General features: G+C 35.5%; 1 protein-coding gene across 2 annotated transcripts in view; it reads right to left on the reverse strand.

Moving 5' to 3' along the window:
- The window catches only part of DNAJC1 (DnaJ heat shock protein family (Hsp40) member C1), a 109,015-nt gene that overhangs the window by 36,610 nt on the left and 55,330 nt on the right, over positions 1–17,075 (reverse strand). For both annotated transcript variants that reach the window (XM_054190452.1, XM_054190454.1), the window contains exons 7-8: positions 11,770–11,860; positions 3,615–3,781 (exon numbers count right to left, since the gene is read on the reverse strand). In XM_054190452.1, coding sequence (XP_054046427.1) covers positions 3,615–3,781; positions 11,770–11,860 — 258 coding nt within the window. The remainder of the gene's footprint in view (positions 1–3,614; positions 3,782–11,769; positions 11,861–17,075) is intronic.

Genomic DNA, 17,075 nt, shown 5'->3' on the forward strand with positions numbered 1-17,075 from the left:
CTTTCCTCATAAATATGACTTTCTAAATTTCTTTTTATTGCTGATCTAGTCTTGCTGTTAATTTTTCTTTCTTTCTGAAAAGTGCAATGATCAAAACTATACAAAGAGTCCTAAAGGTGGATGGATCACTGCTGCAGAAAAATGCAGAAAAATTACCTCAATTCTGTAATACTGAATATATTATCTGAATATCTCCCAATAACTTACTTTCTTTTAATAGTCATCTCTAAGTAGAGAGTAACAACATAGCAAGACAAGCCCCTTAAGAACATAAACTTAGCATGATCTCAAACTAAGACAGAAGAATAACTTTACTATGTTATAAGAACATTTTCAGCCAGCTATGTAACCTCATGAAAAACTAGAAAACACTCTTCCTTCTACATCCCTCGGTAGATCATTTTACTTTGCCTAAGGAGGAAGCTGTTTTTTTCTCTATAGCCTATTCCTTATCTACTTCAATACTTAAACCCTATGGAAACAGTAATGAAACAGTAATCAACAGTACTTTAATAGCTTCCATATCCTATTCAGACACCAGACAAAAAAAACCCAAATGTTTTTAAACAACTATCAATAAAAATTAGTAGACCATCCAAAACCAGACTCACACTCCAAATTGCATTTTATATTATTTTCCATGTACTTTTACATTGCTGCTATTTCATTTGCACCTGACAGTTAGGTCACTTAAGTAGAGTGACAGCAGCATATATTTTTTTCCTTCTTAAAAAGGACAAAGTCTGCTCTTCAGTAAGGACGATACTTTAAATGAATTCTGGGGTAAGGACTAGCCTACAAAGTCTTCTGGATTTGAGATTAAAACTTCACCTCCCCATTAGAGATGGTAATTTTCATTTCCAAGCAATTTTCATTAGCCTTTACTTTCAAGATCATCTTCAATAAACAGTGAAGCAAAGTATTCGTTTTATTCCAAAGCTATCCACAGATCACAATTAATCTTACTTGCAGCCTCTCCGCCCAGTTCCTCTTGACCTATTTCTTTACATCAACATTTGTTTTTTTCTTCTATTAAGTTGCCATATCCAACAGCTTAACTTTTGTCAAGTTGCACTTTATTCCTATACCTCCTGACTTATCAAACATATTGAAAAGATCAGCAAAAACTTACGTCTTTCTAGGCTACTTTTGGAAGCCCAGGATACTGGCCTCTGAAACCACCAATTTAAATCCATCAAACCCTTACCAGAGACACATATATCCTTTTTTCTTTACAAATACAGAATTCCAGTTATTGTCAGTAACTAGTAATATTTATTTTATGAAGAAAATTGTTATTCTATTTTTCTGCAGTGCCAAAGCCACACTCTTGCTCTACAAATAAAATGTAGAGCTCTTATGTAAGCTTAATGAAACAATGGTAAGTCAGATACTTCTGAAAGCCATTATCTTCTCTATGTTGGCAAATCTACTGCACAGAGCTATTTAGTCTATGATAATGTTACCTCCTAGATTAGTATCTGTCAAAAAAATACCCAAATTCCTGCTGCAGACGGAACAATAAAAAAAAATTCTTAATTTTTCTTTTATACAGCTTTGATGCATCCAAGTTCATAACCTTAGACTTCGAAATTCCAAAAAGCTTCCAAAAAGCGCAAATGTACTCTTCCAAATTGGGAGAAACATTAATGAACAGCTTACAGGACTGTAGCCCATGAGCCAGTAAACCAACTTTCAAAAAAACAAACCCAAAAATGAAAGGAACCTAAGCATTCAAATATCATCATGTATTAAAAAAAATCACAGGGACTCCCTTCAATTTACAACTGAACATAATCTAAATTTTTATCAAACTGGACACTCTGCAAGGTACAGCACTTACCCAGATAGTATACCTGCAAATTGCCTGCTTGTCCCTAAAATGTTAACCCCATTTGTAACAGAATATAATTCAAAAAATAAACTCATGAATCAAAGCGGTGAAATGCAATACTGAATCTCTAGGTATAAGCACAGAAAAATTACTTACCTTTTAATAACAGTTCTTTGATACGTTTTAGTTTCTGTGACTCCTGTTTGTGAAAGAATGTACCTAACAACTTGTTCTCTTAGCAGTGACTCTGAAGACACAACTTCTACATACTCGGTGTAGGAGGTGCAAAATCATAGATGGAATAGGCCCAGCCTTATTTGATTCCTTCATTTCCATGGAAATCCAAAGACAGGCTCAATTTCCATCAGAGGGGAAGGTGATTTTGGGGATCTAGATAGTCAAGCATGCAACCAACCCAAGCTACTGCAAACAAACATACATCTTTTCCCCTTTAATCGTTTGCCTGCGCAGCCTGATAAGCAAAGATGGTTCACAGAGATGAAACTAACAGGAATCCAACCCACAGGCACTTCTTGTCTTAAGGTAAACAAAGCAATGACTGTAAATATGCTCCTAAGTCCCAGGCAACTCATCTATAGAATTATGGACCTGAGTTCTTACTTTCTCAAAGTGTGTGAAAACGTGCTCCAGTGTTTAAGAATTCAGAAGCTAAGAAGAAGTCAAAAGCTAAGCATATTTGCAGAATAGATTTGTTACAGAAATATAAAAGTAAACATAAAGCAGATATACTAAATAATACAGAAAGATAAAAATAACAGCAAGATAAAATTGGCATCTGGGAAGTCACGAAGCTTAGGAATCCAATAGTAGTAGATGATTAAACTGGTTATGCAATATTCAAATTATTCAGTAAAATTTTTAGGTCTGGCTAAAAATGGGAGAGGGTATTTTTCACAGGCTTGAAAACAACTAAGGAGTAAGCAAATCTGCAGCAGAGAGAAATCAAACAAATGACAGCAGGAACTTTTTTTGCTATTGTGATGCTGAAGTCAATGTGTTGTCTTAACTCCACTCCAAACACACCACTCTCCTCATCTCAGTCTTCCAGGCAAGGCAGATTTTCAAGTCAGGAGACCAACTGATAACATTTCTTCTATCAGCTGTGTATCTCAGTCCTAAGATGAAAACTATACCTTTTCAAGCCAGTACGTTTTAATAAAATTTACCAGAAGATAATTACACTAACTAGCACTAAGATCCCCTATCTTTAAGTAGCAAGAACCTTAACAATAGGTCTAAGTCGAATTGTTAGGACTTTTCCATAAGTCAGATGAAATGCACAAAGTACATAAGCAGTTCCATAATCAAAACATACTAAACCTGGATATTAAGAAGCAAAGGTTTCTTCTTTCTTTTTCCTTTGCCTTTTTTTTTAAATAGAGAAGAATCTATTCTTGCAAGCAAAATGTTATTAACTGCAATTATGAGAAAGAACCAAGCCTCATATAACTTGACAGCATTATGTTCTACTAATTTCTAGTGAACAAGAATAGTATTTATATTAGAAACTGTAGAGAGCTTTCATACATTTTAATCAACGACATCCTGTTATAACAACATTTCCAGTATCATTACACAAATTACATTGAACATCAATATAATCTTTTCCATTGTGTCTCTGCCTGACAATTAATACTTCTCCAGACTTCAATGGTATATGAATATTGTGCTGGTATACATACATTATTCCTTTTCTTGAGAAGCAAGCAAATGAATCAACATTTAAAATACGTAACAACATGAAAGATTTTGAACTTACCTTCTTTTTTGGTGTTCTGTTCCTGCCTCCCAACCAATCATCCATCTGCTCCTCAATCTCTTCAATTGAAGCTCCATGATCATATGATGGAATATATGCACTGGACTCCAGAACCGTGTATACAGGGAATTCTGATTTTGGTTTCTTGACTTTAGGCTTCTTCTCCTCTATACAAAAGTAAAAAAGAAGAAAAAGTAACGCTACTAATACTGTAGAGAAGTATAATTCAGAAGCAGGCTTAGCTCCTCAAGTCTTAATGCTACATTAAAATTTCCACTGAGGAAGGGGGTTCCGTTTCTTCGTTAAAAACATAATTCAGAGTTTCACATAATAATTTTACTTTTTATGAAAAGTAAATAGCAATGCACACACATCGCCTCTTCTATCTTAATTATGCCTTAAAAGGGCCAAATGAGGAGCCCCTCAAAAACACAGTTAGCTCTTGTCACTACTACACCACCTAGCAATTAAGATTAGTACAGGCAAAAGCACAGAGAGCTGCTAAAAGATTTCAAAAGTCCAGACGGCTTCAAAGAAACTGGCAAAGGTAGAGAGGTGAGTTTGGACAATTTTGTATTGCTTTATGGTCAGCTGTGCTGAGTAAAAGCTTCTGAGTCAATAGGTAGCTCCTCTGTTCTCAGATTTCTGTAACTACAAATAGCTCTGTTCTAGCACTTACACATTTAGGAAGACTTAAATATTGGACCTCATTTCTCAAACTGATCACTGTTTTCTGCTCTCTCTGTCCTTCAAACAGTATTAAATGGGAGCAGCAAACTTAGGGGACAGGAAAGAGGGACAATAACAACAACCTAAACCCCAGCAACTGAAAACATATCCACTATATAAGGTGATCTCAAAAGAAAGAATTAAGATTGATTGAAAACTGCCAAAACTTTAGGAAAGACAAGAGGATGAGGATCAGAAAAAGAAGCTTGAACACTCAGAAAGCACCCAGAAACTTCAGGTATGCCAAGTGGGACTCCTTTTTCTCCCCCCCCCATTTTAAAAATATGCTATATTCACTATAACTGGATGCTCCTAAACTGAAAAAGCTGATCTAACGGCTGGCTGCAGCCAAAAGAGGAAACTTCTACTCTGCCTCCACCTTTCCACTCTCCACTGTTTGCGTATGTGCTCATCTCTTTTCCATTTGTGCTTCGACAGTCATCCAACCACTTAGCAAACTAATTCAATTCACTAATCTAGTAGAAAACTACTCTTCTACACTCAAACGAAAAGAAAGAATCCAAGCTGTTTAAAGGTAGTGGGCAAGGAAAGGGAGAACTACACTTCTCAGCAGCAGCGGGACTTTGGATCAGCTTATCTGTCTTTGCAATCATGCCCAAAAAAATACTTTTCTGAGCACCAGAGGAGAAATATCTGTTTTTCATGAAAACCTTCTTAAAAAAAAACATCCTAAAGAGGACAGAAGGACTGTTCCCTACAGACACTGATGCCGAACTCCTTTTCCTAACAGTATATGTGCAGGAGCAGAACAGGGGAAAGACTCCACAGACTCGACAAACTCCTAGGAACTGAATACCTAAGAAAGCAATAAATGGAGAGAGAACTGTTTCATGGCTTTTTTCAGAAGTCCAAAAAGAACAGGAAATTCATACAGATGCTGAAAGTTAAAAGTTTAAAAGATCATTACTCATTCTGTTAAATGTATGTTGTTCAAAGACCTCTTTTTGTGAAAAATCTCTAATTTTGCTTGTAATTGTAAAATTAATCTCAATAAATAAAACATTAAGTAAAAACTTCAATTTGGATCTTTTTTAACATCCCTCTGTAGGTATGCATAGTAAATATAATTAAATTACATATATTCCCCGAAAAAAACAAAACTAAAAGAAAGCCCAAAAGTGTTAACCAGTGTTTCTGTTATTGTTCAGATGTTATTCAAGACAATACTGTTGCAAAATTATTTTTTTCTATTTCAGAAGGTAATTTTTATAACCAAATCACATATATTAACCATTATCGCATTTTTCTCCAAAGTTGCCACATGTAATAGCTTCCGGAGTCAGAGTTAAGATTTGCAAGGGCAAGTAACAATGGTTTCACCAGCTCTTTACTGGAAACACATATACTGGCAAGAATATTCTAGGAAGTTACCCTGAATGACAATTTACACTACCGTATTTCAAACCTGCAAAATAACCAAGCACACTGCGTGTGTTCACTTGGAACTATTTAACAGCGGAGACAGACCAAGACAGTTGGATTTACCTGTATCTTGCACCCCATCAGCTTCTCTTTGCTGATTTTCCCTCTCAAAATATGCAAGTAGTTAGAGCCTGAATGCATCTAACATTTAAAAATGAAAAGCCTAGCCTACAAATAGGTCATCTACGCTCTTCCTGTAGTTTTAGAACTAATTCTGTAACAGTATTTCCAGAAGGCACTGCACCCAACTTTAAAATGAGGTATCAAAGACAGCATCTAGGCTTTCTTCAGTTAGGTGAGAGAGGAAGACCTAACATAGATAAGACACCCCGCTGTTTGCTGACTATCAAAGGAACAAGAAATCCCATCTAGAGAAGATGGCTGCACAACCTCAAACAAGCACTCAACCAGAATTAAAAAACCTGTCTCTACTGTCTCCCATGCATATACAAAAAGATGAAGGAGTTCAGCATATCCCTTACACACCACAATAGCTGTCATATTGAATTTGGAAAAATAAATAGAATTGAAGTCACAGCACCTTTGCCACAGGGCTCCCAATAACCCACTGAAAGCAGTTTCACCTCAGAATTTTCAAAAGCCACTTTTTAGAATAGGAAAGCACATAAAAGTTGTTTAACGGTAACATCACAAAGGATTTTAGATAGGGGAAGTACAGAAGTTATGTTCAGAGGTAGTGATATACACTTGAGATCTCCTTTTCTTTCAATATTGTTCATTTACCTATGTAACTATGAAAGTCAACCAAAGCATTTATAGCATTAAAATTTGTTTAAAACATGACAGAGAAAAATGCACTTGTATATATAGCAACACAGTCAGATAGAAAACAATAGACTCAAAAGTCTGGAAAAAAAACTTCTACTGAGGTTTTGACAGTCTACTGAAAAAAACAGAGCAAACTATATTTAATATTAATACAAATATGGGGAAAATACTCATATGTTTAAAAAATACACATTCCTGTACTCATAATAAAGCCAATGGGATTATATGAATACATCACGAGTTACAGACAGGTATATACATCTGCTGTACTGAGACCTAGAAGCTAGTTTATTTTTGAGCAAACAGACTAAAAACATGCTTAGTGATGAATACATCCTCAACTACAAAAAACATCTCACAAGGTGTACAGTTTGATGTTTTTCACCTCTTTCTCTGAGTATCTACCCTTCCCAAAACTTCCTATTCCCCCAAAATACCTCATCCCCATAATATAAAGGGGTTAGAAATAAACCTCCAATATTTGAGAGACAATTTGCCTTTCAACAAACATATAATGTTTGTCGACAAACAAAAATAAAATGAAACACACATGCCTCTTTCAAATGAACCTCACGACACTGTATGTTAGTGGAATATTTTCCTTAAAATCTGAAGCAAATTTTGTAAGGAGAGGCATCCGATAGCCTAGTTGAAACAAATGGAAAAAGCACACAAGCTTGCAAGTTCAAAATCCTTTCAGCAGGCCTGCCAAAACAATCAGTGAAATGGATGATACTTAGTTTGCCATAATTAGGCTTCAGAGGTAACAATTAAGTGATCAGAACATTCACACCCATGCCGACCAAAAAAAAGCGTGCATTATATGAATTAATTTTCTCTGAACCTGCCTGTCAGCAAATCATTACTGAGCAGGCATGTGAACACTGCATTTTGGCAGGGATTAATACTAAACACAATTATCCAAGATATTTGTCAATTATTTGGAAGTAAACGTAAAGTCACCTTCAGCATACTGCTAGATCACATAAATTTGGTCAAAATGGTCTTCAGTGAAAAGGAAAGTAGAAGAAGAAGTAGGAACATAGACTAGCTGGTAGTCTGGAACCAATCCTATCAATAGTATTTTTGAAAATTACACTATTAAGGACCTTATGCCGTATCCGCACTTATGAGGGACTGTGTGCAAGGAACCTTTGATGTAAGAGCTTGGAGTTATGGTGGACAAGCAACCTGAAATGAGCTATCAGACCAATGGGAACTAAGGATTTTGTAATGAGAAGATGACAAATGTTAGAAAACTAGACACAAACTCAGGGTCCAATACTTACAACTACATTGGAAAAATAGATAGAATACAGAAAATCTATTGAAATTAAGGGCTAAAGAAATGCTTTACATAGAGAAAACCTGCAGACAAATAAAACTTCTTTTTAAACACAGAAAAGTGCTCACAATGAACAACTGAAAGCTAAAGCTAGAGAAATCCATACTGAAGTTAAGATATAACTATATAACAGTAAAATTTATTGTCTGAACAAACCATAAAGAACAGAAGATATCTCAACATTTTCTGATCAATCTTGTATCTTGCATAATAAGGTGCTAAAAGCTGAAGTGCATCACTGGTCACGGTCAAGACAAGTCATGAGAATCAGTATTTTTCACTGATTTTTGCCTGTAAGGGCCTGAAATAAACACATTATACTAAATGATCTAGTGATGTCTTCTGTGCCTAACTTTCAGGAAACAATATAAAAAGCTACCCAAGCAACATACTATATTCCAAGCTGAGTGGAAACGGAGAACAACCAAGCCTAACCAAACTCAACCAGATGTATTAACGGTTTCACTACGGGTCTGGATTTTTTACAGCACACACTCAGGTAAGATATGTCTTACTATAAAGCCCTATAAAGAGATATAAATACCACTATAGATATCATCATAAAGCCCCAATACAGAAAGAAGGCTAGTAATGCAGCCGTAGGGCTAGTAACTTTGTATTTCAGTTAAAGCTTGAATGATGGGAGTGAGGAAAAAAACCAAAACCCTAAGTAATATTCAACATGGTTTACATTAGAAACAAAACAGTTTCTTGCCATGGACTGTTTCAGATGCCTTGTGCATCAGGGCAAGAATTCTGGATTTACAATGCACATATGTTTGGTAACTAGGATGCCAGCAAAGAGTTCACCTGCAGGTGAACATCTAGCAGGTGCTATTTCTTTAAAAAGGCATATTTTAAAACTAAATTCAAGTCTCCATATTGAAGGTCAGGGAAAACAAACAAAAGAAGAATGGAAAGTAAGAGAATTACCAAGGCTAAGTATAAAGAAATAAAAACAGATGTGTCTTCTCCAAAAATGGATGTGGTTGAAAGAAGTACTCCATGCAAGAAAAGGACAAGTAGAGCTGCTAGAATTTGTCTTGATAACTACTTAAACCTTGCAATTTAAGTTTAAAAAGTGGCAGAGTCATCTGTCCTGACAACGTATGCCTAAGTCTTCTCAGTTTAATGATTACTCAGTTCAGTTAATACATACTGAATTTTACACCCCATGATTATGTAGAACAGGGCTATCTATTGTTACAGAATCATTCCCCAATGCAGGGATCATACGCATATGTGACACTACAAGAGAGGGAGAAGTTAAGAGGAAGTTTATTAATTAAAGCACTTTCATTTTAAAATAAATCTTGTGTTCCGTTATCTAAATGTGAAAAGGGCATCAGAAAATATAAGGCAAACCATTTTTATTTTTGTACATAAAACACCCAGTTATCTGGAAGTGGAAAGTGTCCCCGCCCATGGCAGGGGATTGGAACTAGATGATCTTTAAGATCACTTCCAAGCCAAACCATTCCATTATTCCATGATCTGTAATTCCATACAAAACCACATTTCCAAGAAACATAACGTCTGTACTGTAAGCTGCTGTATTTTTGTAACATAAAGTTGTAAAGTTGCTATATTTTACTAAGGTAGTAATGACAGTTTTGAATGGATTGAGAAGTGATAAGAAACACTGCAAAAGTGCCAGAAAAATAAATCAAAATTGTGCATAATATTGACTTACCAAGAAATTACTTTTTCACACTCCTTACCAAATATAGCACTTTAATGACATCTCAGTACTGTCCTCTCTTTCCTACTTGGCAAATTATATTTTCCTCCTCCAGTACCCTTCTCTGGTTTTAGTTCAAGCCGCCTACAGAATACCGCACAATTTCAGCAGGAAGGCAGATAGACATGGGGGTAAACTAGCAATTAGTTCATGAAAAAACAAGCACTGTAAAACAGCTACTGCTAATCTGCATGAGATACATTTACTCAATTAGTTACATAGAACTGTTATTATGAAATCGCAATCCACGGATGGTCTCTAAAATTAAGAAGAATGGGGGCAAATAAAATGCACATTTTTTAATTGTGAAGTGACAACGCAGAACAATTTAAGGAAATAAGCAAATTTAACATATGCTTTGCATGAAAGCTTCAGGAAAAAGTTTTTTTTGCCCACAGTAACATAGATGCACCCTCTTGTTCCTCTCTTGGGAGTCTTATTTCTTTTTTAGAAAGCTCTTCCTGCTGCCCAGCGATAGCACTGCTATGGCTGACCAAATGAATTCCATGCCCAAATTTTAAACTCTGCGTATTCCAGGTGGTGACTCTCAATCCTTCTTCTCGCTCCCTGCCAGCAAGCCTACCAAGGGAGGGCAAGAAGCCATACAGTGAGACGGGTGAGGACTGGACCCTGCTCACGCAAGTGACGTTGGGTCACCTGGCAGACATGGGGGTCACACGCCATGTCGCACCCAGCAGCATGACAGGGCACAAGGTGGTGCTTCTGTCAGGGGCGACCTGGAGGGGGAAGAGTGCCAAACCCACACCTCTCACGTGTGGGCACTGACATTGGAGGTAACAAAAGAAAGTGAGTCTCACATGACACCTGGCAGAGGAGAAACGCTGAAAAGTTCACACGTGGTCTTTCAGTGAAACACAGGAACATGCATGCTACAATTTTAATGACTTTACACTTTCACTTCCACTTCCTTTTTAAAAAACTAGTCTTTTTAAAACAGTAGTTCACAGATTTCAATGAAGAATGTATGCCAGCTATTTTGAACAATGGCGATACGTTACTATCTGACAATTTAACAAGTTTTTAATAACCCAGGTCAAGACCCTTTTCAAGGGCCCATTTTGTGGTAGGTATCTCAAACATAATGGCAGGCCTCCTAACAAGCATTAAATGCACTATTTTGCTAGATTTGGCCTGGGTCCACGATGCTCGCTGAGGTGCTGAATGTTATCCATTTTCTCAAAATAGATTCAGCTACAGATAAGTTAGGAATTATCGCTGAAACTGGACCTCTTTGCTGATTTTACAAAATTAAGCTATTTTGTAAATATAAATAATGCAGCTGTATTTTAAGTGCCTAAAGGCTTATGCATACTCAAAGCTAGTAAATTATTATAGGGCACTCAATGCACTTGTCAGAATAAAGGAACTTAAAAGCATACACTTAAGTAGAGTAAATAAAGCAAGCAAGCATGCACGTACAAACAGAAAAAAACAACTCTAAAAATTGTCTTCAGAAGAGGGTAGGTTTAATCACTGGCAAAAGCAAATAACGGAAAGAAGAAAAGTCACCTATAATTATTCTGAATACTTTATTAAGGGAAATGCTAATTGCCTTCTCTGGTCTTTTATAAGAGTGTAAAGACTTTAAGGCATTTATTTCAACAATAGCATTAATCCATCTCCAAAATCTGCATCCATGCTTTTGGAAATTCAAATTATGTTCAATTTCTATCACAAAAATCAATTCAATATGCACAAAAGAATTATTAAACATGTTATTTAAAAAATATTTACAGGAAAAAGAGAACACAAAAATGCTTTAAATGCAAGAGTCACTTCTGAAAAATGTATACTTTGAGATCTATACATGTGAGATTTCCCTCTCCTGTAAAGCAACGTTTCTAGCAAAGTATCCTTTTGTTGCTACTACATAACTATCACCTGAGCTTTATGCTTCTACAGGAACAAACAAGCAGCCTGCCGCAAAATTAGTCACAAAATTAAAAGCTTATTTAAATATAACAGCAGTACAGAAATATATAAAGCACATATTTTAGAAGATTATAAAAACGTTGGTTCATATACATCCTGTGTAGTGGGTATATCATATTAAATCTTTGTTTATTAAGACAGTGGTAAAAACTCACTCTGAAGTGTTTCAAGTTCAGCCTTAGCCAGGGCATCTTCTTTCGCCTTCATTTTTGTTTCTTTATATTCTACATATAATTGTCTGGCATCCTTTAAGAAAATGTTGCAATGGCATTAGCATCCTTATACAAACAAGTTATTGCAATGGCTCTGTTTTAAGTTCTCAATTAACCTCACAAAAAAATTTAAGGTACATTCGTCTCCTTGAGTTACAGTAATTTTCAGTATAGAAAGTATTTGTTTAGAATGTAGAATTTCTGCATAATACAGGTTCAAATGTAATAGCATTGATATTATAGACTATGATGCTCATCAACAACCTGAAAAGCAAAATGGTTAGAAAAACATTTCTGATCACTACCCACAGCTTTGTAAGAGGCCGGGTACCCACTCTGCTCACATCAGCAATCCGGAAGTTCAAGGAAGAAAGAAAAGTTTTTAATTAGAGTAGAGTGCGCAGGGACAAACAAAGGCAATTGCTAGGCAGCAGTCGTCTTAGTGTGAACTCATTACGGTAACACTAACTGCATGTTCCAAAACTCAATTTGTTCACCACTCCACTTTTTCTCTTAAACCAACTTCTACATCGCTATTAGTGTTGAAAAAATATATTAAGTTTTTTATCCAAGGATTAAATTAGATTCTAATTTGATATCTATTTGGCAAATTTACACATAAAACTAGAAGGTCTTGTCACAAATCTCACAATAAGTTACATATGTCCAAAATCTGATTAATTAGTAATTATAGATTTGTGTTGAAGGCTTTCCAATACGAACAACCAGATTGCTGAAGTAAGAGGTATGGAGAGTTTTCTTACTCTCACTTATCAGTTTAAGAGATTTCTATACTCATGCGAAAACAATGATTCTATAATAGAAATGCTGAAACAGAAAAATTATTATTTATCATTTCCAAGCAAGCAGAACATCTATTGCATTAAATCAAAATTAATTATAGTATTAGATAAACCTATTTTTAGTTGTTTATAGCCAAAAATATTTTTATTCTTGTTATTACATTAACAGTCCTGCTTTTTACACATATAAAGGGTGATTTAAATTTTAATGTAGAATGTATTGTAAAACATCAGTAAATATTTTTATAATTTCAACTATAATTGCATAAACTTGAACAAAACCTTGTCTCACTAAAAATGAAATAAGACATCTTAATAAATTTTGAAAATAAAAACTGAGTTAAGCAATCATTATTGCTGCCTCTAATGGTAGAAGTCATCCAAAACCATTGCTTCCTGCAAAGATACTATGACACAAGAGTTGTTCTTTGCCTTATACTGGCCTCTACCCCTTCAAAGATACTTGACAGAGGTGGGACAACACAGGAGAGAATCATGATCCAGATCTGAGCAGAAATTTGTAATGTTTCTTTGGAGACATCTCACTAACACAAGTCAGTGCGCCTGAAGAAAAATCTGACAAATCCCACAAGAGATCAGTAAGGTTTCATCTCCTTCCAAAATATCTCTTCTTACTCTCTATTTGTCTTTACATTTGGGTACGGGAAATGGGAAGTTAGATCTCTCTGCCAGGTTTACATAGCACATGGCATGCAGAAGAAATTTTAAATACATAATTTTTTGTTGCTGGAACATAGCAGATAAGAGCATTTCACATAGCTACAGTTTTGGTTTTGGGGATGGGGTAAGAGAGTTTTTTTGATCGTTCTAGTAGAATTGGGGATAAAAAACACATGTAGGTACAGAAGGACTACCATTAACAGACAATATGAAAGCTTTGAGGAAACATATGCAGTTTCTATTTTATAACATTAAATGACAAAATTAGAACCAGCATTGGTTCTCTTTTCAGTTTACCTGAAATATGAATTCCCTACCACAGATGGAAAATTTCCTTGTACTCTCCAGATTTGGACTATTTGCATCATTAAAAAACAAAACCAGCCATAAATGTAATGACTAACTTCTATGAGTTTGAGATGTTTGTGTTGCATGGCATCCACAGGAATCACACCTACTGATACCCAAAAAATGCTTTTGTTTAAGGCTATGATTTCAAAATGGCTACAATTAACCGGCATTTAAATTTAACCCATTTGACACTGAAAGCCAATATTTGATGCTAAATTCTGGTGTAAAATCCATTATTGCTTGTGGGATCTCCAGACAGCAGGCACTAGGGGGTAACTGTCAATCTCTCCAGCATGTCAATCATGGAACAATTGGAAATGTGGCTCAGATGAAAATGAGACACAATAGCTGAACAACAAAGAAAACTAGTCAGAAGCACGTAAATGAAATTTAGTACTATTGTTGCTTTATGGATATAAAATGGATTATCACTGCAAATGGAGTAACAACCAGGTAGCAAAGGCAACATTAGCTTTTTATCTTATTAATCACAGTTTATTATGGCTGATGCCATAACCATAAAAAAAGGGGAGACTGCACATTTTGAAGCGCACATAAAAATGTATACATATAAAGTAAAGCAAAGAAAAAAACAACAAAAAATTTAATAAAAATAGATTTTGAAGATTTGAAAATCAAATCCTTCCCACAAAAGCTTAAGAAATGGCTCTACAGGTTGTAAAGTGAAATTAAAAGACATACCTGAGTAAAGATGTTAGCCACAGACACACACTATATGGGTATTAGACCTTATAAGTCAAAACGAAAGAAACACTGGAAAATTATTTAAAATAGGAAGTTCTTTGAAGAAAACTTCTGCCTTAACATAAATAAGCACATTTCAATTTAGTCCTCATTAGTTACTAATAGTATCCATCGAAATGGGAATATTCGTTTTCAAGCATATTCAGTTTTGGTAGTAAGAGTATTTCAAAATACATTTGCGTTCAGATTTTTTACTTTTCCAAAGTGATACAGTTAAGCAGTCATTTTGCCTCAATATAAACATTTTAGGGCCCTAAAAACACTGGCAATATAGATACAACCTCTTCCAATCTAATGTTCCTTCACCAAGATTCCATAGCGATTTTTCTTTTAAAGGATCTTTTCCCAAACAGCTCAAAACATGCACAACATCAGCATTTTATACCTGATGTATACTTTACCTTTAACTGGTAATAAACATAAGAAATACAACATTTTTGTCCTTCTGTGGGTTGAAAGGGATAGAGGAAAGAGAAACACAAATACAAAGCTTGGAACTGTTCTAAGTAAAAGCTCCAGCTAACCCAATCAGAAATATTTTGTTCTCATTTGCAGGAGTTTGAGAAGTTTTCAAAAAAGAACATCAAGGCAAATACATTGCTTTTCTTCACCATCAAAGCAGTAATATGCATGTAGTTAAACAAAAAGAATAATGAAGAGGGCTAATATATGCTGCTATATCATACTATGATCTCAAACATACACTTTCCAAAAATGAACAGAATGAAAAAAAGAGAGTATTAGAAACACAAAATTCTGCTATTAGTATTTCTAAATAATATTTCAACTGCCATGTATAGGAAGTTCCTGTCTTTACACCAAAAATTTCAAAAAGCGTTGCGGAAGAAAAATAAAATTGACAGTGAAACGCTTCATTAACATATTTTCAATATTTTAACCACAATTAAGAACCAAGAATATTGAAAAATTCCTGTATTTTAGTTCCTTTTTACATCAATATTGTCTCACGTCAATACATTTGAGATTGCCAAGACAAAGCTGCATTTGAGTTACGCAAAAATAGAGAAATTCTTCATACCGGACTTTTAAGGGCTTTTTTCTTTGTTTGTTTGGGGGTTTTGGTTGTTGGGTTTTTTGGTGGGGGGGTTTTGGTTGTTGGGTTTTTTGGTGGGGGGGTTTTGGTTGGGATTTTGGAGGGGGGTTGTGGTTTTTTTTATTTTGTTTTGCTTTGCTTGTTGTTTTTAAATCAACAGATACAGTATTTATTCAGACTACTAATTCTGGAACTAAAAACTTCAGTTCTGAGTAAGACTCAGCCACTCCAGCCTCTCCTTGATGTTTAGGAAGGGTGATGAGGTTTTGTTGGGTTGTTTGCTTTGTGGGTTTTTTTTATTTTACCCTCCAGTTAATCTTCCCGGCTTTCTGGTCTACCACAGAAAGACCAGAGATTACGAGAATTAAGGCAAACACTGGAAACAACTTACTGTATTGGCCATGTGTGAACCTTCATTACAGATTTTTGATAGAATCAGCTTCACAACTTACTTCTCTGGGTGAGGGAATGATACAACAAACAAAATGCATCCCCTCAGAATTCACAGTTAACTGGAAACTTTCTCACAAGCATACTTAAAATCAGTATATTGAAATACTTTTCTTTGCATTAATTCTTATTAAGTCTATCTATAGACTTAAAGAGAAATATTTGTATTAATTTCTTGAACTATTTTTTTGTCTTTTTGAGTGCAGTGTTCTTGTACAATTTGTACAAAAAACAGAGAGAGAAAAAGGAGTCAAATTAAAATTACTGCAACATCCAACCTTCAATTTGCTATTTCTGTGCAATAAAAATGCCAGCCATTATACCACAGCAAAACCACTCTTGATGGGTTTACAACCTAGTAATATCAACGTGTTACTGTAGGAAATAATATTTTTTTTAAAAAGTTAAACATTATGATTTATATTTCTCTATGGCATTTTTACATATTTACTCAAAGTCAAACTAGTAAATAAATAGGAATTGCATTACTTCCTCCTTTATAATCAGCAAATGGTGCTTTGACCTTGGAATAATAGCAGGCATGGCCGGGCTCCTCAGCTGTGTAGAGCCTGTGGGCAGTTGAAGCGTGGTCCCCAGCCCCTGGATGCCCTGGGTGACCAGCAGCCCACTGTGCTAACGCAGCAGCTGCTGGGTATTTCCACATCCACACTGGTGAAACAAAGGCAGGCAGAAGGGAGAACTGAGGCCAACGCTGCAAAGCCTCCCTGGCACCCTGTGAAGCCTCATACCACAGCAGAATAGTACCATTAATTGTGAGCCACTATCACCTCGTACACCCGACCTACTCTTGGTGCTACACTCCTTTAACTTGTGTGCTGGGATATGCAGACATACAGTAAGTTATTTGAAGGAGCAGAACAAAATTGGCTGCCACAGAGCAACAGGCAATTAAAGGGAAATTTCTTTAGTGTCTTACGTTTACTTAAAGTTTTCACTATACAGGAAAACACATTTTGTCTCCAGAGCCTCAGACAGTACCCTGTTAGACGCAAATTATTTTTGCTCACTTGCATATACCCAGAATACCATCCACTCTCCTCTGACCTGCTTCTAAGCTTCTAATTGACCTCAGGGTCAAGAGCTTCATCCCTACTTTGGTTCTCCCAACAGCTGCAAAATAGCAA

The sequence above is a fragment of the Rissa tridactyla genome, chromosome 2 (assembly GCF_028500815.1).
Source record: "Rissa tridactyla isolate bRisTri1 chromosome 2, bRisTri1.patW.cur.20221130, whole genome shotgun sequence".
In the NCBI taxonomy this organism is placed as follows: Eukaryota; Metazoa; Chordata; class Aves; order Charadriiformes; family Laridae; genus Rissa; species Rissa tridactyla.